Source organism: Thermobia domestica, chromosome 4 (assembly GCF_964235325.1).
Source record: "Thermobia domestica chromosome 4, izTheDome1.hap1.1, whole genome shotgun sequence".
Taxonomy (NCBI): Eukaryota; Metazoa; Arthropoda; class Insecta; order Zygentoma; family Lepismatidae; genus Thermobia; species Thermobia domestica.
The window spans coordinates 263821005-263837348 of record NC_137457.1 but is presented as its reverse complement, the minus strand read 5'-3'; the positions used below and the strand labels follow the sequence as shown (position 1 = coordinate 263837348).

The window sequence follows — 16344 nt, the reverse complement described above, 5'->3', positions numbered from 1 at the left end:
CTCCAAGTAATAATTCACTCAGCGAGTCTATTAGCTTCAATCATTGGTGGATAAAGCTGAGTGGAATTTTAACGAAGTACTTGCATTAGATAGTTGAGCAGAGAGAATGAGTAACGTTGTTGTGCGACCCCGCGGAACACAAATGGTAATAAAAAAAAAAAAAAGTTTCACTTCTTGTAATCACAATAATCATCTTGTATTACAACAGAAACATAATTTTAAACGAGCAGAACAACTATTCTATTCGTTTTAGTGATATTTTTACTGTGGAATATTCACACTATTCGGACGAAAATTCAAAATGGATTTATTATTGTTAACTTTTATGTATAAAAAAAGAAAAGAAGAAACAAACACATATCATTTGCAACAGTTTAAATCTTTCCTTACTGCAGATTCAGAATAAAAATATATTAAAATTTATACAAAAACGTTGGAACCAAGATATACATAAAATAAGTTTATTTATTCAAGATATACATAAAATAAGTTTATTTATTTATTATTATTGTTTTTTTTTTTAATTTTCTAAAACAGAAGTGCCCTTCTTAGCACTGACTGAACAGTAGGCAAACAGCAACACAGCAGAGTTCTGGGGGCTGTCTAATTTGAATGGCTTCTAAGATGTTCTATATTTCTTGAACTTCCAGAACGTGTGACCCTCAAGTTCCCCCCTTTGAGTCGAAAATCGAAGAAAAAAGTTTCCGTATGCAGTTAGATCTGAGGGGCGGTAAACACCTTTAAGCCTCGGGCGGTAAAATTTGAATCCGCCCCTGCAGATAAGTTATTGCTCTTTTCCTCATGGTGCAAAAACACACCACTTGTGGAATGAGCTAATATGTTGACGAAAAGAGGCAAAGAAAGGCATTTGTAATAGCGAATGCCTTCTGTAAGCATGATACAAATTTATCGTTAGTCATCTATCACTGACCAATGCGCATTTAGGGGATAAAACGACAGCAATCATCGGGATATTTGTCGAAATCTTCCCATAAGCTGTCATGAAATCAATGGTAAAAAAACAGTGGTAAAATGTAAGTTGTACGATCAAATACGATTCGAAAAGAACAATCACACCTGTATGGTTAGAATATTTTTCTCTAATAGTAAGTTCTTAGCTATTGAACTGCATAGTTTGCTTGCGTGAACATGTGTTCGGGCATTTGTTTGTGGGTTCAGGAATCCAATATCAAGGTCATATTTGCCAACTTGTGGGGTTCGGGTATCCAACATCAAGGTCAACTTGACCTTTTAAATTCATGAAAAGGTAAGCCAGTGTCCTTTGCCATACAACATTTGATTGGAGGGACTGAATAAAATAAGGAACAAACCATAAGAGTCACCAGATTCAAACCTGGAACATTCCGAACTTGAAGTTACGCTTGAAATAATACGTCTTCTCGTGTAGAAGTACATCATAATCTTCATTGGTAATTTCATCTTTATACTTACAGGTCCACTATGCTACATGTCTACCAGTATCAGGGTAAATTTGGGAAGTAAAAGGAAAATGATATGGCGGGAGCTATTGCTGATAAGGAGAATAAAAACGCTACTTGTAATCGCTGCAAACAGTCATAACGTACCAAGGAACACTCTACATAACAAACTACTTACAGCGATGGTAAGCAATTGACAGCTAGATAAACCAGTAATTTTTCCGACACAATGCTGAAACTCATCTGGAGAAGCATTTACTTCTATCACATCGAAAAGGCTCTGCTTCAACTTCGACAGAATTGTGAGACTTGGGATACAAATTTGCCGAGAGAAATGGTCTGCAGCACAGAATCAACCAAAAGAAAACAATGTTCGGACTGGGCAGACTCACATTCAAATAGGTATCGTCATTTACGTGTTAGTGTTGTTACCGTATATACAAGAACAACGGGTATGTATTGCGGAGAAGCTGGAAAGTTCTTTATACATCTCCCGCAACATTATGATGTTAAATCTGTGGGAGCAACCAGGAACAATTTATAATGTCAATGAAACGGTGTTGCAACTAACTGAAACCTAGTAAGATCGTTTCTGCCAAGAGTAAAAGGAACGTATATCGTCACAAAACCGCGAGGGGTCCACAGTCGCTGTTTCAGTGTGTGCTAACCCAGCAAGCCAGTTGTTATAATGGAAGGATGAGACGGAAGGACTCATGTCTCAAAGGACTACCGTGTGGTTCAGCTTTGTTGTCATGTAGCCTAAAGCTGACATACGAACACATTTCCTCAGTATTTTAATTTGACCTATCGCCAACTCTATTCGTAGAAACTTGGCAAAAAAAAAAAAAAAAAAGACCGGGGAACTACTCACTTTTACTTGGGAGAAATCAGCCTCTGGTGGAAACTTCACGCAAGGATTCCGAAAGTGCATAATTTATCCATAGAACTCCTATACCCTAAGTGATGATGTCTTTGAATATGACTTCACCAAAACTGATACAGAGAATAGTATTCAGAACGTGAACAACAGCCTCTTCTGAAAGCACCTCTCCAGTACCAGCTCCCATCTTTTGCATCATTCCAAGATCTTTCTCCTGCATTGCAATCAACAGCACCGACCCAAAGAAGAAGAAACAGAAGAGTCCGTCATTGTAACATCACAAGAATATGCCAACGAGAGCGAAAATTGGTAAAGCCCACAGAAAGCAAGCCTGTTTTGAAGGAAACAAGCGTGAAGTTACGTGTTAGCACTGCCAACATGGCTGCTCCTACCTCACGTGCGTTATCTGAGTCGAATAATTATTGCAGATCTGACAAATTCTTTTAGGTGTATTTCTTGTTAGTGTAGTTTACAATGATGATGATATAGTGCAGTAGACATCTCAAAAGTAGTTTACGTAGAAATATCTTAGAACCTTGCTCTCGTTGTAATATTCGTTCAGCTTATTGGAGGTCTTATTCATGTGTTATTCAAGTCTTATTATTGTGATGAATTGTTTTCGATTACTGATTACCACGGAGAGAAATACTGACCGGTGACCGCAATTTGTTGAAAAACAGGTATACAATAAGTTTGTTATTAACGAGCTTACATTGTTTCAGTGTTGCCTTTGTATTTCAACTCGGGTGTAATAAACGCGCAGAAAAGTTTGTGAGTGAGTCACAAATAGATAACAATAACGTTAGATATAGCATTTCATTGCGTTTTGTGTTTGTTGTAAAGGTCACAGTCTCTAAAGATGTGAAGAATTTTACTGCAGTGTTTGTAGGTATTCGTAAGAAAATTTCCCTTGACTGACAAAATTTTCCCTAGATTGTTCAGTGTCCAGCTATCCATATTAAAGGAAGTGCCAACTGCATTTATTTTATTCATTTGCCTCTTGCTTCCTTTTTTTCACATTTTTTCTTCTCTTTTCTACAGAAAAGACACAAATACACGCAGCCAACAATGGGTGCAAATTATGCTATTTTGAACACACACACACACACACTATTGCTATTGTACTGATTTATTTCTTAAGAACAAAGAGAAATTTATGCATTTATAATAGTCAATTAGTCAGACCAATAATTTCCCTGGATTTTCGTGTTTTATCGAAAAAAATCCCGTTTCCCATTTTTGCTACATTTACCTACGAAATTTCTGTAGATTAGGGAAATTTCCTCAAACTACGAACACTGTTTTACTGTTCACCCAGTGTCAACATCTCCCACAGTACGTCTCGACTTCTCCTGCAAGACTTCCAAAACATTATTAATCTGCCAACAGTCCGTTTATGTGTTCTTAGATTTTCAAATAAGCCATTATATTCATGAGAAAAGTTTTTGTATTTACTAGCTAGGGCAAGGATTACTGTTAAGAATTATCGTTTTCGCAGAATAAAATGATCGTAACTTCCAGAGTCGTGTCGAGTTTGTTTCTCAACTTGTCGATATCTTCCTAAATTATCTTACATTTGTTATCTGCGTGTTCTGCCCGAAGGCAGGTTCTAGCCTACTTACAACAAAATAATGTGTTCACGTGGGACTTTTAAGTCCGTTAGACATGGGTACGATGGGCAGTTCCTTCCCCCTGTGGTTCAAAACAGGCTATGTCAACTCGTAATTACGAGCTTGAGTATAGGAACTAATTTTAGAATTAGGATTAAGAGTGCTATCTATGGAAGAAATGTGTAACTATGGCTTCATTACAAAGGTAGTCGCTTGTACACGGTAATTAATAGTCGATATTCAGCACCCTGACTTCCTGGAGCGTAATTTGGTTTAACTCCATAGAAACAATCATAGACTCGACATATATAATAATAAATATTATTCACGGCCCATGTTAATCGAAGCTCTTAAGGGTCTTCACTACAGCGAAATTAAACTTCGGCTAATTTAAGAATTTTTCTGTAATATCTTCAAAATAAATAAAAATATGCGAAAAGCAAAAACGTAGTAAATTAGACAATGTGATTTTGCATGTGATACTTTTACCACAATTCACCTATCTGCTTTTGTTATGCCGCTATTTACAGAACTCGCAAAAAATGATAAATCTATTTACAGTTACAAATCGAAAGCAGATAGATGAGCTGTGATAATAGTATCGCATGTAAAATTGTATTGTCTAGTTCACTACGTTTCTGCTTTTCGAATATTTATTATTTGTTTTGAAAATATTGCAGAAAAACTCTAAAATTTGCGATAGTTTAATTTCGCTGTCCATCTACATGCCAAGTGTGGTCAAGATTGTCGCATACTAGGCCCTATATATACTCTTAAAAAGACTGAAAAGAAAGAAAAATTCAAGTGAAAAACGAAAAAATAAATTTTGTGAAATGTAAAAGGCCTCATTTCGGTTCATTTATGACGGCTGTATCACCACCACTAGTATTAGAGTGGAAATTATGTTATCATCACGAAGATATGCAAAAGAAAAGCTCAATAATATGAAAAAGATTTTTCCATTCATTTATTTTACACAGGCTAAAATAAAAAGATATCAATCCATTCTAAAATCGCTCCGCCTCTCTTGTCGTCACCTATGCTGGTAACTTCCCCTTTCCCAAGTTCAGCGCCAGGAGAAGTTGGTGCATTCACCGGTCACAGCCACAACAATTCCTGTTGCCACAGGCCCTGGATCGAGGGTATCTCAACACCGTGTGCTAAGCGCAAGCGCAACATCCACGGTTGCCATAGTAACGTGTATCCGCGCCACGCTCTTCGCAGCCACGTCGCTTGTTGCATCAACAAAATCTATCTGCCAGCGGTGTCTGCAGCACAATACACTCCTTTTACGCAAACTGTTCATCTTGCAGTCTTCGGTACATATTGCTGAAAAGCTCTGAATATGACTTTTGTGGTCAGTCAGAGACAAACTGTGCAAATCCTCCACAATAAATACACTGTAAAAACGAAACCCACAGATTAGAATACAGGGAACAGGGTTGAACACACTTTCGCAAAGCTCATTTGATATTAAAGTATTGATATTACCATTTACATATAAAATCAGTTAACAAGTAATGAAAATTTAGAAGACCAAGGAACCTAAACAAAACATTGTATTTTGTCAATGCAGATGCGCTCTGCAAATTCTGTACCTTTCAAGACCAAGGTCCTCCGTTAATATGTTTTATGTATTATCCTTTTTAATGTAATTCATTAATTACAGTAAAATTTATTCACTTCACCATTTCTCTAAGTTGACCATACATATGCCTTAAATTGGTCTCATATTTGTAGATCCTGCAATTTCTCGTAAGATATACTATTACTCTAAGTTTACTGCTCATCTACCTTGGATTAGGATTTAGATTTCTGGGCTTTTGGCATCTAAGACTATTTAGTCCGTCACGTTTTGAGGAATGACGTCCCTCGGTCAGCACACTATCCGGGGAAATGGAAGGATTAGGGAAGGAAGGAAGCGACTTGGACCTATAACTTAGGTACCAGTCCGACATTCGCCTGGTGTAAATGAGGAAAACTTCATTCAGGGTGGTTGGCTTGAAAAAGCGTTTTACACTTTTTCTACCGAGTGCTCCCACTGGGAAGCACCGGAGGCGAGAGCGTTAGCGACTATCTATCTTGGAATCTGGTCACTTTTAAGTAACATTATTCCTATACTGTTAACGTTCAATTTCTCTCTATATGTTGGACACCAGCTCAGTATATTCGTATCTGATCTTTACATGTTTTTTTTAGAAACGCTTTCAGAATATATTTTACTGTAGTTATGATTCGGAGGATGAAAGAGGGAAAACTTGTCTTTAAAAGTAATTTATCCAAAGTATCATCATCATCATTTCATAGGTATTTAGCCATTATTGGCAGGTCACTTGCCGCAACTGAGAAGCTTCCATGCTTCACGATCTTCCGCTAACCTCTTCGTCTTCACCTACGAATTTTCTGTTTTGATATCGTCCATTAATTGTATACTTCTTCGCCCCTCCTACCCTTTTCTGCCGCCATACCCTCTACGTCCCTCATAATAAGTTCCTTCTTAGCCAATGTTCCAACCAGTTTCTCTTCCTCTTCTAAATAATATCTAAAATATATAATTTTAAAAATGGCAGTAACAATTCTCTTCCTATTTCCCATCGTCCCTCTCCAATTAGTTTCTATGAGGAAATATTATCTTCTCTTCGATATATATATCATTATGTTTGACATATGAACATAACAAAATTTAACTTCCATGAAGTATGACATATTTACATTTATTTTAAGATGAAATTAGTAAAACTAAAACATTAAAATTCCAGAGAAATATTTCCTCAATTCAAATTAGTGGTGGGTACAAGAAAGGGTTTACCAGTTTTTAGAAAAACAAAAAACTGGTTTTGAATACTTTCAAAATCGGTTCCTATTTTAAGATCGTCTCGCTCTTCTATCAAATCGGATTTGGTTTTCTATCAAGAACCTTCTTGCTTCTTTGTTAAATTATGTATTATTTAGAAACGAGCGCTACACAAACAAGAACAGATACCAGGTTCGGCGAAAATTACACTGTTTTAGTAAGAAAAACTTTTTTGGAGAAACGGTCAAAACCGAACTAGTTTTTGGAGAAAAAAAACGAAACCGGTTTCGATGAAAAATTGAACCGATTTTTTAGAACATGTCGGCTTTTCGGTCTTCCTCAAACTGGTTTCTGTTTTTATTTTTTTTTAAATATAAAAAACGGTTTTGTCTATCCTTAACATAAACCAATGTGGATTTTTTTTTAATGTAGATACTCAATACTACTAAACTTCAATCAGCCAACCAACAAACCAACTTTGCTAGGTAGTATTTTATATTTTCTGTTAGGTGGCAGAAATTGTTAATGAAAATAGCCCATAATTAAAATCTTCTACGAAGGTATGTTCTGTTGATTACCAACATGACACTGCAGTTGATGTGATCAGTTACCTGTGAAACTTAAGTGTCATTCTTTGATAGAATTTGAGGCATACGACTCAAAATGTACCGAGAGAATTTTGCAGTTAATTCTATGGATAGTACTTAAAAGATATGCAGTATTCTCCATGGGTAGTCAGAAATGGTTATCAAGTTTCTCTTACATTCATGTAATTATAAATCATCTTTGAATTACGTAATACTCTCCTGCAAGTATTTTTCATTCAATCACTTTCTACAAGATTATGCAGATAAATGTTATTTCTACATTATTTTGAAGAAAAAATAAGAAGTGGAAACGGGTTTGACGGACATCTTTAAGTCTCATAATTGTAACTCTTTGGGCAGGGATATATTAGTCAATTAGAGTTAAAATAAATAAATAAAGGGTCCGCAACCATGCACCAAATTATCTCTCTCCAATTTCGTAAAGTCAATCAAGTTATGCTGCAATTACTATTGAAACACTTATTTGTGAAATTCGAATAAAACTAAGTCGTTTTCGGAAAACCTCGTCTGAAGAAAATTCATCCCATGAGCAAATTAGTTGTTTTTTTTTTTTTTTTTTCCACTTGAAAACGGGTTTGCCCAAATGGGCCCAGCCCGAAAAAAAAAATTCGGGTTGGATCCACCTGGGTTTTTGAGCTTTTTGTTAGTATATTATCGGTACAACTAAGGTGATCACATTGAAAGTGACTTATCAAATTTTGGACTTCCCTTGGGCGAATTAGATGCTTTCATGTTAGAGTATACAACAACATTCAATGTTAGACCTATATGAAGTTCTGAATGCACTGAACGAATCAAAAAGGCTTACCTTAGCTTGATATAATTATAGATCAAATTAATGTATGGATTGTGTTTATAGCCTGTTTGAAGTAAAATATGCAATTTTATATTTTAGAATATACTTTCCATGAGTAGTGTGCTCGGCGACGCCGTGGGACGTTATCCCACATGCATTTGACGAGTTTAAAAGACCACAGGTGCCCGTACCACCAGTAAATATGTAAATACATTAGTAAAGCTATTAGTATTATTTCATACATTAGATAGTAACACAAGTATTCTTCAGTAAAATTTGGCTTTCCAACAACAACAGTTTAGTTCCGTCATTAGTTGCTACTCTTCAAATAAGCATTCTGTAGAATCAACACCAGCAATAGCATAAAAATTCTTGTGAAGAAGAAGCTTAATACTCGGAGTTCCGAAGACTATGTAACCCTACTATTTCAAGTGCTGAATTGAAACTTCCGTACTAGTGGAAGTGTCGATGTACAGTAAAGAAAGTTGCATTTTCGGGGGAAATCAATAATAATAAATAAATTTAAAAAAAAAAAAACTGCTCGGGAAATTCCCGCAATTGAATGCACAAAGCGTTGGAAGTGAATACTTCAACAATTAAACTATATATTTTAAGCTGAAAGATACTTAATTTCATTTAAGACATTTGCTTTATAAAATAGGAACTCTCTCTTTGCTAAGGTTTTAAATTCATTTTAGAGAAAGAACCGTCTTGCTAGTGCTAGGGAAATACCCGTAACTGAATACGCACAGTATCGGAAGTAAACTTCAACAATAAAACCATTTATTTTACGCTGGAACATATTTGCCATATAAGATATATTGAAACATGTATTTTATAAAACATGAATTATTGAAACATGTATTTTATAAAACACGAATTATATCTTTTTAAAAAAAAAATAATAATACATTTGGTATTCATACTGTATTTGGCGAACGTTACTGAGACTCCTGGAATGATTCGATCAACATTTGTTCGTTTGTCTGCCTGTACCACACACATATTACAGGATATAAGAACGAGACACACTAAATTTCCTGCATAGATTTTGGCGCATACCAATATAAAATTTAAAAATGACGGTATTTTTAAAAAAAATAGCGGGTATCCACGCTGAAAAGAGCAATTTTCGGTCTTTTAAAAACAAATTTTCAGAGCAGAAGCACGAGACACACTAAATTAGCTGTTTATGTATTTTGGCGGCGGTCCAACGTAAAATTTCAAAATGGTGGCCATTTTTCAACTAGCGTGTATCCACGCTACAGGGTGCAATTTTCGGACTTTTAAGTTGAAATTTTGAGGGTAGAAGCAAGAGATGTTTTAAATTTGCTGTATAGATTTTCTCGGCGATTCAATATAAAATTTCAAAATGGCGGCCATTTTTTCAAAACAGTAGTGAACAGAAAATTGTTGCAAGTTGCGACAATGACAATCTTGAAATGTAAATCACATTTTAACACTTTTACCCCAAAGACACTGAAATATTTCGAAAAAAAAAAAACTAAAATTACCCGGAAAAACCCATATGGCCAGGTGGGTTGGGTTTTTTCAAAAATACTCGGGTTTTTACAAACCCTGATTTGAAATCCGGACTGTATGGTTATCTCTGAAAATGAAAAAAGAACAAAATCGTCTGAGTAGTTTTTGAAAAAAAAAAAAAAAACGTTCGAAAATCTCACCCCAATCACACACCACCCCTTTCAGAATTATCTCCAGAAAAAATATTTATACCACAGTACAGAGTAATCACTGAAATACTGACGTATAAACAGAATTGTTAAAGCATTTTCGAGAATATTTCAATTTTGTATTTGCACCCTTTATTAAACTATACTTATTTTGAGTATAGGAAGAAAATAGGAACTTCCCCCTAGAGAAATCTGATAAAAACCTTGAATCTAGGGAGCATATACTGACCGGTAGGGTTTCTAAGTGAGTGTACATACATCAGGAGAAATGTACGAGCAGACAGACATTGAAAAAGGTCACTTTTTCGGCATGTAGGAGCTATGAATCATAAAATCCGTTGAAATTTTTCTAACTCGATTTTTTCACGATTACCATATACCTTTTTCTCTGTTATCGTCCCTCGAAAGTAAAGATCACAATATTTTGGAAACATGTTACATTCCTAATGGGGAAAGGGACTTCGAAATCTCCGCCAGTAATAAATCACAAGAATATCCAAAGTGATGTAAACAACACGTATGTTAGCGCAAAGACGATCTGGCAGTTGTTATACCGATTGCAGTACCTGCGTACAGAGAACCCCATATGTAAACAACTGTCAGGAATGTCATGAAGCCAAATCGACATGGAACTTGACCAAACGCATTATCCTGTCTGCGCGCACGACACGCAATTTTGGCACCTGTCTCACTTTGTCAGTGGACAAAACCACTTATCTCTTGGCAGAGTCTTAAAAAGATATCTTACGACGCACCTGTCGCATGTCCTACTAACATACAAATTATCTGTCGGTTAACCTTTACCTGATGTTCTGCAAGGTTAGCTTTGATTACTTCAAAGTTCCGACTCTGGAATAAAGAAAATCCATCACAACTTTCTGTACAATTTACAGTACTGCAACAGTAATCAAGGCCTTTTATAGGAAAGGATTTAATACGACGCAGAGTGTTCACGCATACTAACAACGAGCATTTCATGATCTAATAGAGAGTTCAACCAAAGAGGGTACACGCGTCCTCTAATGGCCGTGACAGCAAATTCATGATAATTGGCTTTCCTTTTTCTGTTGTTACGTAACTCACAAAAGATTCCAACAGCACACATCACCTACCATTGTTGTGCATGCAAAAGAGATCTTCTTTCACAAAATTAACATCTTTTACCAGAATCTCATGTTTGTGCTTCTCATGTCATCCTTATTACTAAAATTTTTAGAGTATGATTAGCAATACCAAAGCATCCAATAACGAACTCTCACACAGCCAAAACTTGATAAATAAAACTATCCAGCCCCAGTGTTCGAGGTGGAAAAGAAGCAGACGAGGTATGTTTTATTACGATTTTGACTCGACATACCGGCTATCTAAATGTTAAAATACAGTGAGGATATGTTGCCTAAACGATTGCATTTCTATTTACATAATGACCGAAAACCGCTGGATAGCTTCTCTTTAGTTACGGGAGGGAGAAGGGAGACTGATCCCTCGCCAACTTCTTTCTGAAAAAAATATACCCTTATGTTGTATTGTAGAGAATTATACCCGAAAGTGCTCGAAAACCGAGTTTTTATATTAATTTTCTGCGGGAAAACTCCCGGACCCCCAACTCAAATGAGGGGTATTCCAAACCCCCGGAAGATCGGCTCCCTCAATAAACAATCTCTAAATCAAAATACGACATTTATATGAATTAAGACAAAGAAGACACACACACACATACGAAAGAAACAATTCAAATGGTACATCAAAATATAAACAAAATAAAGTTTTTTGAAGACACTTCATTTTAAAAACAAAAGGTACGAAAAAGATAACAAAAATGTCGATATTGTCAACCTAGAAATTATTTCTACATAACAAATACGATCTTTTTTAAGTGCAAAAGTTATTCGTCATTTGCTGTGTATAAAAATGAATTTATTAAAGGTATTTATTTAGCCCTCTACTCTCCGGTGACGGTATGTCTTGATTACTGAAAAACCAGAGGCAGTATACAACATACCACCGCATACCGTCTCATTTCGACCACTGTCCAGCCCACTATCGACAGCCAGATCGCCCATATTCAGTACAACTTACGTGATAATTGGTCAGCACATCGCCTTCCAACACCATTACAACTTCCCGTTTTCCGTTTTCATGGTTCACATTGAAATTTCGATACTAATATCCCTGAATTTCCACGACTAAGCAATTTTCCTTGACTTACGACATCGCATAACACTATCATTTATGAGTAGGTTAGAAAAAAGAAAGAACTATTTTTAAAATCGGCCTACACCATTTTCATAGTCGTCCAACGATCTCCTTTTTGCTTTTAAATACAACATAAGCTTACTTTCTTACCATGAATACTTATGGGAAAAACTTGCAGTATTTGGAATACGGTAAACCACAAGTACCAACCAATAAATATACAATAAAGCATTCTCTTTAATATCTCAGCATTCTGAAAACACAAAAATAAACAAATGAGCATCATAATTTGACCTATATTTGATTATTTACAACAAACCCATTTTTTCTCCTGTAGTATCTCAATATTTGATCTAAATTGTTGTTCTTTCAAAGCTTAAGTTTTAATGCCTGTCGGCGCTCCTCGAACTTCATTATTTCTCAAGATTTTTTTTTTCTTTTAGCTTTTTCCTCATTGAATGTGCCTTGATTCTTTGAGGTTTTTGTTCCTGACTTCTGTGGGCACCTTTAATTTTTGTTACCACTGTTTGAATAATAGAACTTTCTGAGTAATTCCGTAAAATCTGATTGCAATTTCCACTGAACTTTGAACAACTAGATTATCTTCATGTAAATTTTCTATGTACATATACAGAGACTCACTTTAATATTCGGCCACCACATTGTACTGGCATTTTATCTTATATTATGAACTACAGTAAAGTAGAGTGATAATATTGTTTATGCTATGTGAAACCTCTATATTTTTTGCAACTTTTTACAATAATTAAACTATAAAATATTAACTCTTACGTACAAAAATCAGAATATTTCTTCTCAAACACAAAAATTATAATAACTTTAATATTCGGCCACCACGTAATGTGGAACTTTCTTGTCACCTTCTTCGATGCAAGAAAAAGGTTTTAATACCTAATTGGATACTCTTTATTTATTGTGTATCACCTCTTTCAAGTCATTTTGCATATTTCCAGTTATTTTTGCGGTATATTCAGCAGTAATATTGACCCATGCTTCTGTTAACCTTCTCTCAAGTTCCTCCTTTGATGTTACCGACACTTTTCGAACTCTAGGGTCGAGTTCATCCCACAAATTTTCAATGGGATTGAGGTCTGGACTTTTGGTGGAGTTTCGATAGCTTTGGGGCAGTTGTACAGAAGCCAGCCACGCACAACACACGCCTTATGTTTTGGTTCGTTATCCTGATGAAATTTAAGTCTCGCTGATTCCAAATTTGTCCGCACTTTTGTGTAAAATCTCTTTCAGAATGCTCAGGCATTGTTCTTTTGTCGTTTTACCATTTATAAACCTGAGTTCATCCATACTGACAGAAGATATGCACCTCCAAACCATTAGGTTACCACCACCATATTTGACTGTTGCGTGTAAATTCAGTTTTCTTAGTTCTTCATTCGCCTTTCGCCACACTACAACCCTGCTATCTGTCTTTAAAATGTTGAATTTGCTTTCCTCAGCAAAAATAACGTCTTTCCATCATTCTGGTTCCTTTTGCTCATAGATTTTAGTTGTTTCTATCTGCACACTTTGTTGACAAATGGTTTCTTTCTAGCTACCTTCCGTGGTATCCTTCGTTTCTCAGTACTTTCCGAACAGTCTCTGGGTGTACATCCTTTCCACACTCTTGCAACAATTTCGCTGCAATCTTCAGTGCACTTAATTTTGGGTTTTTCTTCACTTTTTTTTCACAATCACACGTTTGTCTTGTTCATTTGGCTTGCTAGGTCGACCCTTCTGCTTCACGGATTCTATCCTGTCCGTTTTTATAACGTCGCAAGATATCACCGACTGTACTTCGCGGTATATTCAAGAGACGGGCAATATACCTATTGGAATCCCCCTTTTATGACGAAAAATGACCAGCTGGCTCTGCTCAAAGATTGTGTTACAACTTTTTCGCACCATTGGAAGTGTTATACTGCAAAGCCAATACCTATTCACACTTTCTAACACGAAGACGAGAAAAGAGTTGTACATACGACGTTCCTTCCCCCAATCATATCGTTCTGTAAACTGGAGATACAGCATTAAGATCATCAAGTCACTTTAGTGGCCGAATATTAAAGTGGCATAATATGAAGGCAGTTCGTAGAAATATAGCAGTTAGTTAGGCATAGTATGCATTTACAACTTTTACACATTACGAAATAGTACACGAGACATGATAGTTGTTCCCTGTCATCGCTTAAAAAATCCTACGTATTTACATTAATGAGTCCTTTGACATAAATGACAACAATGTGGGGTGGCCGAATATTAAAGTGAGTCTCTGTAAGTTCTTTTCAGAAAAAAAACAAAAAAACTCCATTGCAGTGTTTCCATGTAATAATCTGACAATGCCAAACAAGGTTTATCACAGAAGCATTAAAATCGTCAATTTTGAAGTTCAGTTAGAAGATGGAATGAGTTTAACTGAAAAGCAACTTACCGTATATTTATATTCAATTTTCATTTAAGGACTGATAATTGCGAAAACAGTTTTTAAAAATTCTCCTAAATCTTCTGTAAAATACAGCAGAATTCCCTGTTTTTCAGCACATTCTGAAGCATTTCCCTGACTCATTTTACTTTCCCTGACTCGCCAGGTCAGTGTGAACCGTTTTTCTTAGTTCAAGTAGCTCCCCAGTTGCATCACGATGCTAGGCCACCCCCTAAAAGTTCTGTACAAAGAAAATTAAGCCTGAGACAATGCTGTACTAAAATGATGGAACGGATTAAGTACTTCGTGACGTGTGATCCGACCACATCCACAGACCGCGAAATTTCGTCACAGACAGAGAAATTAGATTCTGTTAAAGTTCTAACACATGGTTTTCACCCCTTAATAAATCTATCATTTTCTTTCTCGTTGTATGCAAGTGTTTTTGTATCACAGAACTACACTGAAAGATAACTGCAAGAACTTTAGAGTATAAGCTCGTTAGAATCACAGAAAACAATTTTTTTTTAAGCAACTAGGTCACTATACGCGTGAACGATGGTTTAAACGCTTTAAAAGTGTGATTTTGATGTGAACGACAACAAACGGCCACGCCAACAGATACAGTTTGAAGACGAAGAACCATATACATCACTGGATGAAGATGCACGTCAAACTCAAAAACAACTTGCCGCAAGATTAAATGTTGCTCAACAAATAATTTCAATCGTTTGAAACCAATGGGAAATAGCTACCACATCAAGACACCAAGACAAATGGAAAATCGAGGTTACCAGTGAGCTCTTGCTTCAACGGCACCAAAGAAAATCTCATCTACATTAAATAGCGACTGGCGATGAAAAGTGGATTTATTTTGAAAATTAAACCCACAATATTGTGGGTTGATCCAGGTCAACCATCAACATCGACTACACGGCCAAATCGGTTTGGAAAGAAGATAATACTCTGTGTGTAGTGGGATCAGGAGGGTGTAGTGCCTTATGATGGCCGTGAACACTGATAACTACCGACAACAAATAATCAATAATCTGAACCATGCTTTGATCCTCAGAAGACCACAATGGGCAACAATACACAACAAGGTAATACTGCTTCATGAAACGCACCACCACACAATTCAAAACTTGTTAGACACGCTAAAGGACCTTGCCTCGGAAATATTAGCTCACCCGCCGTATTCACCAGACATTGCCCTTCAGATTATTACTTGTACCGCTCGATGGCACACGTGCTTTCTAAGCAGCACTTAACAACGTATGAAATGGATAGGGGGGTCTCCGAATGGTTTGTCTCCAAAGACGCAAAGTTCTATTAGGACGTATCCACAAATTACCTGAAACATGGAAGGAATGTGTAGCAAGTGATGGCCATTACTTTGAATATACTACGTATGTTGTTTGTTAAAATTACCGTGTTTTCTTTGCTTACAAAATCCGTATTATTAACCAGTACACCTAATAAATGAAATGCCAATCTAGTTTAACATTACATGGTTATGGTCTGTAGATCAAAAGAGAATGATGATTACGAAATAACTGATGAAATGAGAAAACAAACAACCTTAAGAAAATTCACGAACACAATGCTGTTTGCCACAAACTCGCATGACCTGGAATCAGCCAGGCTCTCTTGTACAACTGGATCTTAAACACTCGACCACTGAGCACTGAGCCGCCTTATGATGATGGAAAAATTTTACTGACGGAACATAGGGAGTGGGACAAAACGAGAGAACTTCTGAAAACCCATGGATAATGATGTCCACCATAAGCTCACATGCCTAGGACCAAACTAGAGATTCTTTGCACCAAGAAGTGAGCACAGAACCATCCCGTAGAAAGTCTTAATTTTTATTTTGCACCCGGATTAACA

The 16344-nt window shown here is 36.2% G+C and overlaps 1 protein-coding gene across 4 annotated transcripts in view; it reads right to left on the bottom strand.

The window, feature by feature from the left end:
- The window catches only part of LOC145684041 (uncharacterized), a 491127-nt gene that overhangs the window by 393529 nt on the left and 81254 nt on the right, over nt 1–16344 (bottom strand). The window contains exon 2 of one of the 4 annotated variants that reach the window (XM_081755869.1): nt 4935–5329. The exons of the other annotated variants lie outside the window; for them this stretch is intronic. Coding sequence (XP_081611995.1) covers nt 5077–5329 — 253 coding nt within the window. The 3' untranslated portion in view covers nt 4935–5076. Of the gene's footprint in view, nt 1–4934; nt 5330–16344 lie in introns of those variants that run through there. 4 annotated transcript variants of the gene reach the window in all.